The sequence below is a fragment of the Schistocerca cancellata genome, chromosome 6, assembly GCF_023864275.1.
Source record: "Schistocerca cancellata isolate TAMUIC-IGC-003103 chromosome 6, iqSchCanc2.1, whole genome shotgun sequence".
NCBI lineage: Eukaryota > Metazoa > Arthropoda > Insecta > Orthoptera > Acrididae > Schistocerca > Schistocerca cancellata.
This window is the reverse complement of record NC_064631.1, coordinates 417340542-417359406: the sequence shown is the minus strand read 5'-3', so window position 1 is coordinate 417359406 and position 18865 is coordinate 417340542. Positions and strand designations below refer to the sequence as shown.

General features: G+C 36.6%; 1 protein-coding gene across 2 annotated transcripts in view; it reads right to left on the bottom strand.

Moving 5' to 3' along the window:
• Positions 1-3469: 3469 nt before the first annotated feature.
• LOC126191225 (uncharacterized) overlaps positions 3470-18865 on the bottom strand; it is a 53729-nt gene continuing 38333 nt past the window's right edge. For both annotated transcript variants that reach the window (XM_049932027.1, XM_049932028.1), the window contains exons 3-5: positions 15100-15167; positions 9946-10156; positions 3470-5993 (exon numbers count right to left, since the gene is read on the bottom strand). In XM_049932027.1, coding sequence (XP_049787984.1) covers positions 5304-5993; positions 9946-10156; positions 15100-15167 — 969 coding nt within the window. In that variant the 3' untranslated portion in view covers positions 3470-5303. The remainder of the gene's footprint in view (positions 5994-9945; positions 10157-15099; positions 15168-18865) is intronic.

Sequence of the window (18865 nt, the reverse complement as noted above, 5' to 3'; positions counted from 1 at the left end):
AACTATAATGAATTATCAGCATACTGGTAATGTGCAGTGCTACGTTCCCACCAAACAATGGATTGTGAAACTAGAGTAAGGTTACTGATACCTTTGGTCCAACCAAACACCAGTTTTATAGGATTATAAGGTTTGAAGAACAACATACAGCAGATTATTTCTGAGGTGCCAGATGAGAGTGATTATGCTTCCCTTCCTACATAGCTGTATGACCACATGGAACACTTGCAACAAATAAGCATGGCACAACCCTTCGATTTTATTGACTTCCTCAATGAGACAGGTCAAGCTACTGTGCAGGAAAACTGTGTTCATGTGCCTGAATGAGACAGCCATGTGAAATTTCACCACCAAGACTATTTCCCATATGCATTCCACTGTACTTCCATGCCAGAAGTTGAGCAGACAAACCAGTTTCTTCCACTATGTGGGACCCGGCCAGTTCTGTTCCATGAGAATAATTATGGTTTATCTCCTGTGCCACACATGACTACGGGGTTTCATATGATGACACCCTATGATCATATAACCTAGTGTCATACAGACAAAATTCAGTGATGTTCCTATGCCACAATATTCATTACCTAAATTGCTGTTATTTCAACCTAAACATCCACAGACTTGGTTTATCATGGGGTTCAAGTATAAGTTGTATACCGACTTGCCCAGTATATGAAGTAAAATTCTGTGAAAGTAATTCTATAGTGTACATGTCAATTCATAGTGTAGAAGAGTTCCTCAAAAATCCTTAGAGCTTAAGTGAGGATCATGCAAATACTGTAATCATTAGTATTGGCATATACATGTATTCAGTTGTAAACTTCAAGTTTCTAATGTGGTTTAATTATAACTTACACATTGACTTGCGCAGTATATGAAGTGCTGTAAAATTTTGTGAACACAATTTTCTAGTTTCTAAAGTGTTTTAATTATACCTATGTTTATACGTTTCTTGTCTCTGACAATTGTTTAACTAAAAATACATCAGCTGGTGTGTGAATTACTTCCATCTTTTGCACACTTTTTTCCAGATAAAACTGGAACCACGCAATTACTATTCCTCTTACACCTACTCCTTCTAGCTTGTTTACTTGTATTTTATGGTCAACATTGTCAAAAGCCTTGCTCTAGAGGAACATACCTCTAACACAGTCATCCTTGTCAAGAGCTTAATGTATCACTTCTTTGAACTCTATAATGCTGATATTGTACTTCTCCCAGTTCAGAAATCAAACTGTACTTTGTTAAAAAGGTTGTATTTGTTCATATAACTTATTACTCTATTTTCACAATTTATTCACTTATTTTTAAGAATGCTGACAGTAATGGGCTGCCCTGTAGTTTTCAATACTTTCTGCAATACCTTCCTTACTAAGGGCAGAACTTGTTTACACTGTAGGTACTCCAGAAAAATATCTCAACAAAATAATTCATTTATTAAGTGTGTTACTGGGCTTGTCTTGATCTTTCACACCTTCAGAACAGAGACTGGACTATCATCTATGCCTGCTATCTTTTTATTTTTTTAATTTATGTATTGCCTTCCTGATTTCAAGCCCTGTTGGGGAAGTACCATCATTGGGCTTGCTGTGTAAGTCATTGTGGGCACTACCTGTGTTTTATGAAGGTTTTGTTACAAACTCTCTGTAACACCAGAGAAATGAGTCAGTCAAAAGATGCAGTTCCTGACTGTTTTTCTACCCTCATCTGCATATTATTATACTTGTGTCTGCCTTTTCCAGTTTCTAGTTTTATGACATCCCACACTACTTTGTTTTTATTTTCTTTGTTGTATCTTACCTGTCAGTGAATGTTTTTTTTTTTTTTTTTTTTTTTTGCAGCAAACAGCAATCTTCTACATATTTTATTATACCTGTAAGTGATTTTGTACAGAACTGAGAAATTTAAGTGTCTGGGATGATTTTCTAATAACAATCTACCCATCTTTTGCTGATGAAGGCTGTGGCTGAAGCTTTATGGAAGTGTCTGTTAATTGCGCCTGTCTTCAACTTAACATGTATTCTTTATGGTAAGCAGCATACTGTCTTTTCCTACATTGTTGATATTCCTAACTGGAGTTTCATTGTCTGTGTTCAGATATTCTCTAGCTTTAACATGTGTGCCTCCACTGACAAATACATGATCCTCTATCTTTTAAGATGATTTACGGTAGTAACTTGCACATTCATGTGATAATAGTAGTATAAGCTGTATTTCATTATCTCTATACCAGTGTTCTTTAATGCATAACTTGTGCTGTTTAAAGACTTACTTCAAGATAGTTTACTTCCCTTTTAATAAAGTGGCCATGAAGAACCGATAATTCTAAGCAAATACATATGGTATTTGTGCACTCCAGTGTCATATATTCTATCTTTCATGTACACGGTGAAGAAATCTCCGAAGTGGTTTTTGTCCCAAGAAAGGCCTGTTACTCCTATCTATGACAACAGGTGTTGAACTATGTGCAGCTCCACACAAACCTGCTATATTCTCAGTAATTAATTCCACCAATGTCCTTTTCCCAGTCCTGTTGAGGCGCAGATCATGCTTAGTGTAGCCCCATCTCCTGACAGTCCTTGGTGACACCAGTGCGATGTGTGCCTGGCCAGCACTCATCAGTGCCATCTTCACCTCCACACTGAATCACCATACAGCACTGCCAATACAAGGCCGATTATGCCACTGGAACAGCTCATGTTGGTGCTACTAGTTGCAAATCTCTCTTACACAGGTCACTACCTACATTGAATGCACTGTCCATATATGAGCTGTTCCCTGCCCCAGCCACTACCTGATAATATTTCTAGAAATTCTTACACAAAGGTCATAAACATTCAATTATTTGATTCAGTCCGGCACTTTGCTTGCAACTGATACTCCTCCTCTAATTTCTCCTGTAACTAAGGGTCTACATCTCTGCCATGATTGTTACCTATCAGCAATACTCTCTTCTTCCTAACCATCTGTGCTCTTCCTGCTGTTCCTACTTGTAGGTCGAGTCTGTTCCACATTGACCTATTCTTATACCATATTGACTCCTCTCCTCTCAACTCTAGCTTACAGAACCTGTTCTTGGCAGACACATCAAAACTGCCAGACCACATCCTCCTCCTGTTAACCTTCCTACCAACTGCAGGTTTCCAACCAGCCCCCTCACCACTAGCCTCCTTCGTCCTCACTAGCTCTCTCTTCGCTTCAACCAAACATGTCTTCCAGGCACAGATCTTCCTTTCCTGCTCCTTTGTTAACATATTCTTGCAGAATATTTTGCCCTTCTAAGAGAAGACTTCAGTGACCTCTAAAGTGTTCTCTTTACCACATTCTCCCCCTTGAAATGATTTGCTATAACTATCCCAATACATCTCACTACTTTCCTCCTGCAGCATATCTCACAAGTTCCAGTCAGTGTCAAATAAAATGATACAGCAAATGAAAAAAGGTTTCAATCAGTGAAAATAAAAGAATATTCTAAGATGTATTATGTTTATTTCACTACAAAATAATGTAACCTCCAATGTAAAAGTACAAGTTCAGTAATGTCAGAGTTATGTATGCAAACAAAATTTTAAAGTCACACCTAACGAAACATTTAAAACACAAGATAATTTCTAAGTATAATGCAGAAAAGCCAAATCTTCACTTGTGTGACAAGAAAAAAAATGCTAGTGTGGTTATTCACAGTAAAAGGTATGTGTAAAAATACACACAGATGTGCACAGTTTGTTGCAAGTGAGCTCATTATGTAAAAAAAAGTCAGACCTAGATATCAGACTATCAAAAATTCACTGTACATGTACACTTTCAATATAAAAACCACTAAATATAGGTACTGCAAAAGGTATTCAATATGTGAAACAAAGAAAAGAACAAACACACACTCAAAACCTATGTTGTGATAAGCACTAAAACACACTTGTCACTCGGCCATCATCTTGCCAAATATGACAGTCTGATGGACAACTGTTGTTTTATGTCAAGCTTTTACTGAGTCATATTTGTGTATGAAAGGATTTTGCTGCATAAGGGATGCAAGAGTATAAGCTTATGAAGGAAAGACCTCAAATTTATAACAGAAGCATGTATGTATATAGATTTGTATGGATCATTTTATATTATCTTGGGTGTATTATTTTATGTACATATTTGTATATTCCATGTCCCTTGTATTGAATTCATATAAAATTTACATGTTAATTTGGAAAATATCCATACAGTATTTATTGCTTAAGATGGATTGACAAATAATTTAAAAAATAATAAAATAATGACAGGTAAAATTTGCTCAATAGAGATGTAAATATAAAATTTTCATTTACAGCTTTGAATCATCCTTATTCTCATATTTCTTCACATTATTATGAAATACAATGTACGTAGAATTGGTTTCAACCTTATATAACAAAGTGCAGACAACCAACAAATAATTGGATGATACAGCCATGTCATGCTACTCTTTTACAAAATGAGTCACTGCTTACTGCACGAGACGTCTGTTGCTTTGTGAAGTAAGAATGTTGGGATGTTACAGGAATAACTTCACAAACATATTATGGAATTAAACTAATAATCATACAGCCACAATTCTGAAATTATCAATGTGGCTTATCATTTCAATGTAATGATGAGCCACCAGGTTAACATCAGAGTCAGTTAATGGTACTGTGTAATTGAGTTCTATGTACTTAGATGACAACAAAGGAACAATGTTACATCAAACTTTGACTCTGTTGCCCTTCAGTCATATCTCCCCCTCTCCTCCCCCCACTTTTCATAAATATCACTTTGCTATCTTATTTGCTAAATAAATAACAACTATGTGTGCCACCAGATCTAAAAATTTTCAGAGCCATTTTAACATTTGATGTGCTCATTGACTAAACACATTTGTTGCATCTTTGAAGCTAAGATAACAGTTTTGATGTCTTTAGAATGTGACAAGTATTTTATTTGATAACTGCGACCCATATCTGTTGCAATTTATTTACTATCTTTTCGGACTGAGAACAGTTTTAAAGAATTTTTATTCATAAATAAAACAATATACTGCTGTGAAATTTGTCTACAAATTTCATTAATAACTACATGGTTCCATTTGACATCTGCAGACAATAGTGTAGGTGAACAACCACAATACACTGGGTGTAAACATAGTGAGCCTTGTTGATACATGGTCCTGAATGAGAAAGTCAGGAAAAATTATTTTCTTCTCCATGAGTTGTACTGCTGTCCACGGCTGTGCTTTTGAAAACAGTAATGTGAAATTTTGAAAATTTAAAGGCTGAAACATATTTCCTTGTGTATTAAATATGTCCATTGTCTATGGCATATTTTACGTTATCTGCTAGTCGCTTGATTGTTTGCTTATTTGTTAATGGAGGAAATTTCCAAATTTCATGTTGTGGAATAAATTCTTCTCCTTCCATTAAATTCAGTTTTGGCTTATCATGGTCATCCATTGTGCTCACTGCAACAGCATCCAGTGACATAATGAATCCAACACCAGAGAATTGTTTTACCTCAGCTTCAAATATCTTGTATGGGTAAACAACTTGTGGATCAGATCCCAAATCTTGAATCATGTCAGACAGGCTTTGGTGATAAGTTTTAAGCAGATCTGAAATATTTGACTCTCTAAATTCCTTGGATGTGCTTGAATACAGAAAGAATGAGAGATCACATACTGGATTTGCCAAGCGTGACATCTGAAAATCAATTAGACGAGTATCTTTTATATGTTGCTCATCAGAACCATCATAAAGGAATAAAAAATTTGGACCCCATGTATCTCCATTCAGAATAACAGAGTGAGGCTTGTCAGGTTTAACAAAATCAATGGCTTTATCGTAAACTGCACTTTCACAGAAGTCTCTCATCTTTTGTTCATATACACTGTCAGGATACTCTAAGGAAACTGCCTGCATAGAATAATTCAGTATATTTTTCATCATTCCTCGATACCATTCTCGCAGTGCTTCACTGTACCATACTTCCTGTAATGAAGGATTGCTATTAGGTAGTGCTAACTCACTAATATAACATTTAAGAATAATTACAAAGATAACATGACAGATATCAAAATATAAAATTTGCCCCAAGGATGGTTCCTGGGATAAGGTGGTGTGACAAATTAAATGCAAATTGTATTCAAGTGTAGATCATTCAGTGTAATGGATATATGCATTAACGTTTTAGGTTGGCTTCATAAATCAGGAGCTGAATCCCTATTCACACATCAAATAACTATACAAAAATGTTAAACAGTGCACTGAAGATTTGTGAGCTCTTCTCAGGAGCACATCCTTGTGTAAGATCTTGTGCTCTCTTGCAGAAGGAGAATTTTGTTTGCATTTTTGTGATGTCAGAGAATCATTTCTTTAGTTTCCTGAGGGTAGCACAATACACTTCAGAGTTGATGGTTTCACTGTGAGGGAAGACATCAAACAGAATAACCCCTTCCGAGTTTAAAATCTTGAACATGGTAGCAGTAAACAAGTGTGATTGTGGATATCATATAGTTAACCAGCTGCATGCCAGAAGTTTATTCAAACATTTACCAAAGTTTCGACAGGTATAAACCTGTCTTCCTCAGAAGACCTACAAATAGTAACACCTGAAAATAGGATAGATTATGATCAGTACATGGAACACACATGTGTCTCAAAAAGAAACATCAAAAATTACATACAGTGGAAATATAAAATGAACTTACATGTTGTATGAGAAGAGAAACGAAGCCATAAGACTTAGTCAGCAGTAAAATGATCTGTACAAATGCTGTGGCATGGTCATAAGCCTTAGTCAATGGTAAAATGATCCATGTAAAATCTAAGGCAGACACACACCATACACACAAACAGACAACTAACATGACAGAAGGGACAAGCCTGCAGGAAACTTACAACCAAGTGGCACTCATATAAGAAGCAGTGCCAACAACAAAAGACAGCTGACATGTTAATAAAATTGCATTAAAATAACATTACAGAGAGTAGTTACACAACAAAATTATGTAACAGTATATAAATCTAAGCAAAAGATGAACAAGGCTATGATGCACATTAAAACAGGATAGTGACAGATTGCTTCTTTGAAAAAAAATAACACCCCGAAACAGCACGGAGAACCTGATTCAGCTGCTGTGTTTATTTAAGAACAAGCCAAAAGCCATTGAAAAAGTTTTTGTTTTTAAGTTGTAACTAATCATTACAAATAATGTCCCTATAATTGAAATTTTCCTTAAAAATGTGAAATTACTGCAGCACATCCAATTTGAAACCCTTGTTTTCTCTATGCAATAACCCTCTCTCCCAGTTTAATAGGGGAGAGTAGACATTGAATGAGATGCTTGGCATAAATAGAACCATGAACATTACTGCGTCCTTTACCCAATAAATGTTATTTTGAATCTAATTGTGAGTGATCTTCCTGTCTGCCTTGTGTAGAAGAGACAATCATTAGACCTTATTTTATTGATGGCCGTATGCAGAAAAGGTTTATGATTATGCTTTAAGGAATGATTTGAATTTTTTTCCCAGATCATTATTAGTTGAAAACAAAACTTTACAGCCATATTTCTCAGTAAGAATGCAGCTTATCTTAAACAAAATATTTCCTAGAAAAGGCATGGAAAAGAAATTCACATTCTCTTTACCTTCTTTTTCCTGTTTGTGATCTCCTAGAATATAACAATTTTTTAGTGTTTTTACGATCCAAAATTTGGGCTACTAATGATGGTTTGTAGCCATTATTACTGACTATAGTTTTAATGAAATTTAACTCTTCCCAAAAATCTTCCAGGTAACATTATTCCAGTTCATTCGGCTCACCACAAGCACACAAGTTAGCCTTTTTCCATTCTAATATTCATCGTGCTTTGGTTACTCAGTTGCCTTGAGAAAATTTTTGGGAAGAGATAAATTTGCTTAAAACTATAGCGATTAATAATGGCTATGAATCATCATTAGTAGAACCAATTTTGGACAGTAAAACCACCAAAAATATTCCACTCTAGGAGATTAAAAACTGGAAAATGAATGTAAAGAGGAAGGGAATTTCCTTCCCATGCCATTTCTAGGAATTATTTCATATAACATAAGTTGCCTTCTTGCTAAGATATATGGCTGCAAAGTTACCTTTTCAACAAACAACTGTCTTGGAAAAAATTTAATTCATGCCTTAAAGTGTAATGATGAACCATTTTCTCATTTTAGCCTCTACAAAATAAGGCGTAATGATTGACCCTGTTTCTATATTGGGCAGACAAGAATGTCAGTCAAAGTTAGAGTCAAAGAAAATTTATTGGCTAAAGGAAGCAGTTATGTTCATGGCTCCACTTATGCCAAACATATAGTTGTCCATTTGTGTGTATGATGTGCGCCTGCCTTACATTTCACACAGATCATTTTACTGTTGACTATGCCTTACAGCTTCAATGTGCAACATGTACATGTATCTTATATTTCCACTGTACATAATTTCTGATGATTCTTTTTGCTGCACATATGACTTCAATGTACTGGTTGTAATCTATTCTATTTTTAGGTGTTACTACTTGTAGTTCTTCTGAGGAAGACAGGTTTATATCTGTAGTTAAAGGTTTGAATAAAATTTTGGCATTCAACTGGTTGGCTGTATGATTCCCAGTGTTTTGCACCTCAAATTCCAACATTCCAGGAGTCACAGCTGCATGTGGCTGGCTGACGTGTGACTGTTGCAACTATGACAGATGTCTCGTCCAACAACTCACCACGCTCTTGTTCACCACCAGGTTTTCATAGACATTCTGCAAGTGCCTATTATTATTTGCAATGCTCTGGTTTTCTGCCAAAAGAAAATCAATGTCACCTCTCTGCTAAGAATGCATCTCTACTATAGATGCCAATTTGAAGGATACATACAGCAATGCCACCTATTGGAAATATGTGAAACAATAGGGAATGAAGCAGGAATATTCCACAATGTTCCACAACAGATTCCACATTTTTTCAACCAAAACTGGCCAAGAAACAAAAAGAGTTGCAATACTTATTGAATGCCCCTTAACATCACCAGAATTTGGAGAGTGCCCTTCTTTAGCTACAATGCTAATTCATTTGTCTTTTTCAGCATCCATTCTCAAGAAGATGGGTGATAATAAAATTACACTGAAAACAACATGCAACTGAGATGTGTTTGCTGGGCAAACCATCAAAGGATATACCCATCTACATGAGACACCTGTAGACTTGAAACAAGCACATAAAAGTTATACTGACTCTTAAACTTCTGCAACAGACTCAGCTAAAAATAACTATCTGATGCGTAAGAATACGAGTTACTATGAAGACAAAAGAAAAAAATGTGTGGTAAATAATAATTGTACAAGCTTTCAAAGTTGTACTTGATGTATATTTATAAAAGTAGCAAAATTTGCATTGTATAATATCTGTAGGAAGTGCAATGTGTATCTGATTTTTATAAGAAAAGAAGTCTTATAAATGTGCTGAATCTAAGCAACATAAAGAAAGAGTGAATACCCATTTCCTTTTTATCATTTAACTCAGTACTATTTTTATACAGTGAAACTTAGCTTTTTTTCTCCCTTTGAGCAAAGCTTCCATCTTCCAATGGAAAATCTATAATTTGGAACTTACGTCAAAATGCTGATGTGTAGTTGCTACTACCAGTGGTGTCTCCTGACACAGCTTCCTGACCACACCCAGTTAAGTGGTATCATTGAAAGGTGTGTGTGTGTGTGTGTGTGTGTGTGTGTGTGTGTGTGTGTGTGTGTGTGTGTGTGTGTTTAGTTCTGATGACGTTCTTTGTTCATAAGCTAATGAGTTTTTCAGTCTTTTCATTTGAGAGTGTCCTCTACTCAGTGCCACCTCCATTTGGTGAGTGTTGTCTGTCCTTTTTATGTATTAATTCAGATGTATGATACTAGTGTTCTAAGGTATACATTACCTGCAAATTGCCTGCAGCAGCTCTGAATTCTTCCGGTTCCTGGTCTTTCATAGCAAATGAAAGACCATGGAACCTAGCTATGGATTTTAGAACTTCTGCACAATGTGCAAAGTTATATGTTTGTTGCCCTTTGGCTGCCTGGAAACCAAGCACACTCAAGTCTTCCAAAATAATGAAGTCATGGTCACCATCTGTAAATGCTTTAAAGCATCTGTGAAATTGGAATATGGTATCAGAGAAGTCAGAAAGTAATTTTAAGGCGTTAAACCCATGAGCAATTGAATCAGATTTAGGTGATGTGTTGGAGAGCACTCTTACCACCATGACAAATAGAATAGTTCAACGTATTATGCAGCTGGAATTTTAGTGAGACAATCAAATGCAGTATGAGAAGGACCCATGATAGAGAGTGCATATGATCGTAGCCAGTCAGTTGTAACTAAGTAACTTAGTTCATGATGAACTCTCCACAACTAACCTAATGCAGACACTGCGCTATTCATGCGAAATCTTTTCGAGAGTGTGTCGTAATTTGCAAAACATTGCTGCTGCCTGAGTCAGCTCTCATGAGCAATAATGTGCTGTTGACAGTGGATGGCCATTGACTGTCAAGCAATGTACCCATACATAGACATGTCACAGAGGAGCATATGTTTTGCTGATTCACTGCTGGACAACACAAAGTGTACCTTAATGTGCAAGTGTGCACATCACAGAGCTCAGTGGTTAGCATGAACCTTGGAATAGAGACTCCGGATGTTTGAAGAATGGGAGAAGGGTGCTCTGACTCATGATCCATGGTACGAGCTAACAGCAGAGTATATGAATGTTAAAAACAACGTGACAGGAAGCATTACCTTGCCAACAGGGCACCATTCAAGCAAATGGAGGTATTCTCCTGTGGGACGTGTTTACCACAAGATGAAATTGGTCCTCTTATACAGCTGCCACCATGTCTCAGTAGCAAATAATACATGAATGTACTGCTGTATTATGGGCATCCATTTGTTCAGCTACAGCACTTGTAACTTCATACAGACAATGCACCATTCCATTTCTCATCCTCTGTGTCAGAATGGTTAGAGGAACACTTGAAAAACATGAGGATGCATGTGTGATCCCTCCTCCAGGTTGCCTGACATCACTCTTATCAAGCACATCTGTGACATGAGTGAAAGGTGTTTGTCTCGGCTCCAGCTTCATTGCACCTCAATGCTCTTGATTTGTGGATAGCAGTTGAAGTGGGCATATATTAAGATGGCTTTCCCTCTCTTGTGGAGTTCATGCCATAGTGTCTCACCAGTGTCATCTGGATGAGAGGGTTAACAGTTAACACTAATAGGTAGGTTTGTGTACTTCAACTGCTCATGAGTGTATATTAAAAAAAATTATATTTTATTAGGTTTTAAGATACTATGTGTAATTTGAAAGTACAACTCTGGCAGTTCTTTAGATGACAAAACTTCCACTAAAGATAATGTGATACATCTGTAAATTATGCTTTCAAAGTTACAGTCATACTTGCATTTGGAACATAGCAGAAAGGAATGACACCATTTGATATAATTCTTTTCCTTAGATAACTTTTTTCTTTTCTGTATTATACTGGTAGCACATTTACCATATATCCTGTAAAGTATTCAAAATTCATAGCTATATGAAATTTCAGCATAATTCATTATTCATTAGTTTATTGGAGTTCTGCTAATGCCAAATGTATAATTAGTTTTTCAGCAATGTCTTTTTGTAACAGAAATCTGTAGTTTGCTATGTTCAGAAACAATGTGCTTGGAAAAATATCATGGGTGGAATTTTTTTTTATTTATTTGCTGAGTGATATAGCTTATTTGAAAGTCACAGTTTCCTTCATTTAACATTTTAATATTTCTTGAAGTCATACAATACAAAGTTATTCATAATTAAAGTTTCCATTAGTACTCTTGTTATATGCACATTTCAGCATGTTTAATTCTGGGAATTAATGTCATGCTTTTCCTAACTCATTTTTCTGAACTTGAAGATATCTTTGGTTATCAGAATAACATGTTAATTAAGAAATGAAGCAAATCAGGAAAATTACAAACCTGTAAAATACCCACGAAGTTCAGTAAATATACACAATAATATGAGTGAAGGAGTGCACATAACTTCATTAGTATTTCAATTATCTATCACACAGATAAACTAAATTACTACTTGGTTCCCTGTAATGTCACTGCCATTAATTTTAAGACTGTGCTCCTTATAAAGCAATTTGTTTTTACAGACTGCACTAAATATTCAAACACTTGTCTAAAAAGTATAGCAACTAGAAAATAGGTCCAGAAATTGGAACTTACTAGCTATATTGTTAAGATCTCTATGCCAGAGTCAATGCCTAGTAATACTGTAGTTTTAGCAACATCTCCATGAGATAATCCATAATTATCTATTTTCATCTTAATATCCCAGTGTAAAAATTCATGTTTTGGATTCATATGATTTTGATGTCGGAGTTACTAATATGTGTAGATCTGAATGTTACAGTCAAACAGCAGAAAAGCCAGGATGGAAAAATGACAAATCTTCATAAAAACTGATAACAATAAATAGTTCGCAGTGTGAGTCACATTGACATGAAGAAGTTATGTGGATGACTACAGCTGGACCATTCAAGTAAGTTCATAAAATATTTACACTGACTGACTGTTAACATTCAATGTTATGAGAAAGAAAGTAGCTACTCACCATATAGCGAAGATGATGAGTCGCAGATAGGCACAACAAAAAGACTCTCACAATTATATCTTTCGTCCATTATGGTCTTCGTCAACAATAGACATATATATGCGCATGCATGCACACTCATGCAAACGCGGCTCACACACGACTGCAGTCTCAGACAACCAAAACCACACTCAGTTTGGTTGCCTAAGACTGCAGTCATGTATGTGAGTTGCATTTGCGTGAGTGCGTGAGTGTGTGTGTGTGCATATGTATGTCTACTGTTGACAAAGGCCTTAATGGCCAAAAGCTATAATTGTGAGAGTCTTTTTGTTGTGCCTATCTGCGACTCAGCATCTCCACTATATGGTGAATAACTACTTTCCTTCTCATAATATTGAATGTTACAGTCAGTCAGTGTAAATATTTTATGAACTTATTTGAATAGTCCAGCTGTAGCCATCCACATAACTTCTTCAAATCAATGTGACTCACACTGTGAACTATTTATTTTTATCAGTTTTTATGAAGATTTGTCATTTGTATAGACACAAGTGACGACTATCCAAGGAAATGTGTACTAAAGGAATTATCATGGTTTAGAGTTCATCAAGTGTAGTTGCTAAACTGGTTTATGTGAACTACAAAAACAGTTGATAGAATAAGCTGATCATCATCAATATGTGTTTTGACTACTAAATGTGAAGTAATCCGAAGTTTAAAACAGTTTAAACCAATTTTAGACAATGAGACAGTGAATTGTCAGTGTTACCAAAGAACAGCAGCAATATAAACGGGCCAGTAACTTCACACATTGAGAGGTGATCAGAAATGTCAGGCTTTCAGAACCAAAGGTTCTAAGGAACATTAGATACAAAAAAATTCAGTTTTGGTGAATATATACTGGAAAAGGTTCGTTATCAAAAATCAAAGTCCAGACATGTGTAAATTGTGCCTAAGCAACAGATAAAACATGAAAAGAGTTTGGTAAATGAACTTCGATTTCCTTTTTAAAGTGCAAAAATTAGTTGCACACAACCATTTGGATGTAATGCTGGACACGAGCAGTCATAACTTTCTTTTGGGAAACTCCAGTCATAGAAATCATTGTGTGGTCTACTAAGAAGGGAGGTAGTGATATGTGTGCCACTTTTTCACACGATTTCTCTTCATGAACTCATCAGCCACCTTAGATAAGATGAAACATTGCACCAATATTTTCCAGAGGAGTTATTTAGTGAATAATTCCATCATTTTCAAATAAACAGATGACAATGCCCTATATTATTTGTATTTGCCACTTGACTTCAGGATTGTACCAATAAACACAAATTTTGTTACCACAGTGACTCTCAAAAGAGAAATGGGTCCCCGCTAATTCTGTTATATCCCTTTTCTTGCATAAGTAGAAATAGTACATAGCAGTTTAGTCATAATTAACTGTTAATACAGCATAGAGGAATACTTTCTCATACCCATTTTTTTTAAAAATTAATTTATACAAGAGGTATTCAGAAAGTAAGGTCTGATTGCCACAAAATGGAAACCACTGTGAACATCAAAAGTATTCTTTTTGCAACAGTTAGCTACAACTTCCAGCTGCTTATCTACATAGTTGAAACTCCAACTTAGACATTTGTTACAGTGTAATACCAACTTTGCAATACACTCAGCATACATGGCAGCCATCAGTGCTTTCTGTCAGGTCTCTATGCTGGTCTACAGCATGTTTACTGTGCCAAGATGTTGTCTTGAACTGCTGGTTCATGTTAGCAGAGATGAAACTAAGGGGGAGCCAATTATGGCTATATTGTGGGTGATGAAACACTTCCCTCATGGCCAACCCACACTCCCACCTACCCACAGTCCCTGCCCATTTCTTCCTTGCTCACTATTCTGAGATTCATGCAGGAGGTTGGACATACTTGTGCAACTGCTCTGAAGAAGGTGGATACCTGTCCATCTAGGTGAATCAATTATATGAACGTGCCTGAAAGAACAGACACCATGGATTCATATAGCAGATAATTGTCTTGAAGAAGGAAATGCATTACAGTTATTTTATGTGGGCTGCAGAGATTCAGGTGGAATTTCTCATCAGGCCCTTGTACTTGTCAGGAGACGTTATTTTCTAATCATTTTTATGAGCTTACTGTGCACTCAGAAGTGGGGGGGGGGGGGGGGGAGGGGGGGGGGGGAAATGTCACGTGATCGATGGGAGTACCAGAGACACTACCCAACAAATCTGTGCAAAGCTTCATATGATTTTCACAGTGGTTTTCATTTTGGGACCAATTGTAACTTACTTTCTGAACAGCCTTTATATTTTGGCTCATTTCACACACCCCAACATCCTCATTCTTGATGGGACATATGGAACACAGTCAATGAATGGTTTTCCTTGACCATGTTCACTCCTGTTCACTAAAAATCAAGTGTCTTGAAACTAACCTTGGAATTTGTGTAAAGGGATTTTTTGGCTTTTTCTTCTTCTGGAATGCCATCAACTTCTCAAGTACCTGAAAAGTAAGATGAAGGATACTGAGAGTGTTGCTGCAGATCAAGAGAAATTAAATTTGTATGGTCTTGTTTTCAAAAGCTTCAACCTTATATATCTGCAAACTGTACAACATAGTTACAAGGGTGTATGATGATCCATAACTAAAACGGAACATACGAGAGTACTGAGAAGCACCAGCTTTTTCGCACTTAATATTCCTCTTTCCTGATCTAACTGGTTCAATTTCTTTCTTTTTCATCTCATTAACTTTATTCTGTCATTTTTCTCCCACCTTCAGAGAAGGTATCTCTAGTTGTGAAAGCCAGATTTTTAGTAAATGTGAGGATCATGTTATATTTTCCATGCCACCTGACTGGCAGAAGTATATTACTTTACTTCTCATTACTCATAATACCTGTTAAAATATCATTTAGTAAGAGCAAGTAATAATAGAAATTATTCTTTTAACAATATTTTGTACAACCAAACAGCCACAGAAAATAGTGTGTAGTATGGCATGCATATGTGGGAGATACAACTGTTCTTCCCAAGTAACATAGTCATACATTTTTCACTTGCCTGTGAATAGCCAAAAGCTCAAGGGAGAGGGGGAGAAGTACAGAAGGGGAAAGGACTATGTAGGTGCACTGTTGGGACAGAAGACATGTTTAATACTGGAGTGGGAGTAGAGACGGAGATAGGGAGGTGGAGGACAGGGACTAGCGAAAGTTGAGGCCAGCGGGATTATGGGGATGAAGGATATGTTGTAAGGAGAATTCCCACATGTACAATTCAGAAAAACTGGTGTCAGCAAGAAGCATCTATATGGCTGAGGCAGTGAAGCATTAAAGAGAAGCACATCATGTTGGGTGGCATGTTCAGCAACTAAGTGGTCCACCTGTCTGCTGGTCATTGTTTGGCAATGGCCTTTCACGTGGACAGACAGTCTGTTTGTTGTTATGTCCATATAAACTGCAGCTCAGTGGTTGCAATCAAGTTTGTAGATCACATGGCTGCTTCCACAAGTGAAACTGTGACAGGACTGAAGTAGATGGTAGTGGAAGGATGTATGGGGCATGTCTCGCATCAAGGTCGGTTGAAGGTATATGAGCCATGAGGCAAGGAGCTGAGGATAGGGGTGGAGTGGAGATGGACAATAATATTGCATAGATTGTTGGAATATCAGTGTGGGAGATGTTGCGAGGACAGTGAGTAGTATTTTATCATTTCAGGACACAATGTGAGAAAGTTGTAACCCTGACGAAGACTGTTCCCATTGCTTTATTTTGAATATTACAAGTTTTTGTGGTTACTCTCCTAAAATTAGTTCACAATTTGTTTTGTAGTTGGTGACTGAAATTCATAAGTTTGAAAATTCTGTTGAATACAGGGTTTATAGAAGACATTTTAAAATAATTGCATCAGTTCACTTTTGCTAGCTGGCCAAATTATTCCATTAATTATTACATCTTTCGGTAGCTTGCTTCACTTCCTGTCAAAGTTCATACATTCTAGTACGGGCTGTTTGCAGTTGATTGCCTCCAGTGCATGTGTACATGACGTCATTGGTTATTCTGAATTGATAATAATAAGCCTTCAGTTTTCTATATCCCAATGCTGTGAAGTTAGGAGAGAGAGGTCATTTAATCACCAGTCATTGGCACACGGTTAGAAAATATTCTTTTGTAATGATTACTGTTGTAGTCTGCAGTCATTCTTTCTCTCTTTCTTCAGGAATTGATTTTCATAACATTTGAAAGTTTTAGAACATAACTATAGCTAACCTCCTCTCGCCCATCTTTCTTCAGCTTGTCTGCAAATTCATTTCTACAGATATTGTTTTTCATAAAGTACGCTGGCTATTTTTATGAAAATTACTATTCCTGAGCCTGCTCATTCTGTAGTTCTATACTCATCAGTGAATACTTCTATCATAAATTGCCTCGTTACTACTTTATTGGATAATGACAATATCAGTCAGATGAGGCCAGTTTTTATAATGAACGTCAGAGTCTAAAGTTTGGTTACTATTTCCAGCTTACATTTCATTGTACTGATTCAGTATTTCCTAATTTTAACATAAGCAAACAACAGTAACAGAAGAAATTGTTGCACACTACTTAAGGGAATGATACGTAATTAGTTCATCATGCGAAGTATTATAAAACCTGGCACACCTGTAAAAGGAGCTATTAAAATATGGGCAAATTGATTAAGAATTTCTATGTGAATGATACATCAATAATTACTGGAGGCTCAAATGACACTGATAAACAATTGAAACAGTTTCAAAGGAACAAGACAGATTCTCTGTAATGCATACTGAAACTGGCACGAACATAATAATTCATGCAGTACCTATTAGACATGACACCAAGGCCAGACTAGAAAAATAAAGACTGTGTATTACTTCATGATAGAAAAAAAATCAATATTACTACAAATGTGAGTTTTGTTTCTCTAAACAGACAAGGAAAGATGCACAACTGCAATAGGCTTGTCTCTTTCATATTTCCGATGAAAGTAAAAATGCCAACAACAGTACCAGTAATAAAATACACAAATGGACAAATAAGTGACTATCCTGAAATGAAAGGAACAAACTGATAAAATGGACTACTATGTGAGCAGAAACATGCATAATGGAAGAAACAGCAACACACCTGGCAAGCTGAATTTTAAACCTAAAAATACAGCAACAAGGCAGTTATTAAAAGATAGATTGGTAAAAAAGGTACTAATAAAGTGCCACAACAAGGCAAGAGTACAGGTCTACAACTAACTATGGAAGGGCGAGGAAACAAGAATGAGAAAGAAAAAGCAAATATAAACAAACTGAATTTAAAATAATAGTATGCTATGCTGCAAATGTGACACAAAACCACTAAGATGTGAATGGGCCCAATCTAAAAAATGGTTCAAATGGCTCTGAGCACTATGGGACTCAACTGCTGTGGTCATAAGTCCCCTAGAACTTAGAACTACTTAAACCTAACTAACCTAAGGACAGCACACAACACCCAACCATCACGAGGCAGAGAAAATCCCTGACCCTGCCGGGAATCGAACCCGGGAACCCGGGCGTGGGAAGCGAGAACGCTACCGCATGACCACGAGATGCGGGCCCCAATCTAAAAGTTTATCACCATAATGTACAATCCCTGCATAATAAGATCGATGAAACTAATATACTGCTAACACATGAGCTACATGATATCCCAGTAACATGCAATTCGGAGCCCTGGCGTAAACCTAAATTAATTCGACATACAAAAAAAACAAGCAGGATGGTGTAGTGAATTACACAAAGAAAAATCTAGATTTTTGCTGCCATACCCAACTGAACTCAAAAGAATGCCAAAAAGAACTATGAGACTGCAGCTATAAAAATTACTAACTAGAACTTGACAGTATAATTATAGTACAGATGGTTCTGGTAGAATGTAAATACTTTAGGAGTAAAGTGCTCCCCCCTCCTGTGTACCTTCATTGTGCTGGTTCCATGGAATTGCAATTTGTCAGGTGGTCTGTGGTGCGGGATTGTGTTGGGTGGTGTCAGTGGAGGGAGAAAGAGGTGGGAAGCAGGAGAAGGGATTGGGGACATGTAGCTAGGGGCTCAGAGGAAGGCAGTTGATGTCACCTCCTGAACGTTGACCTCCACTTCTCTGATGGCTCGATTCATAATCCTATTCATATTAGCCCACTAACCACCAATAC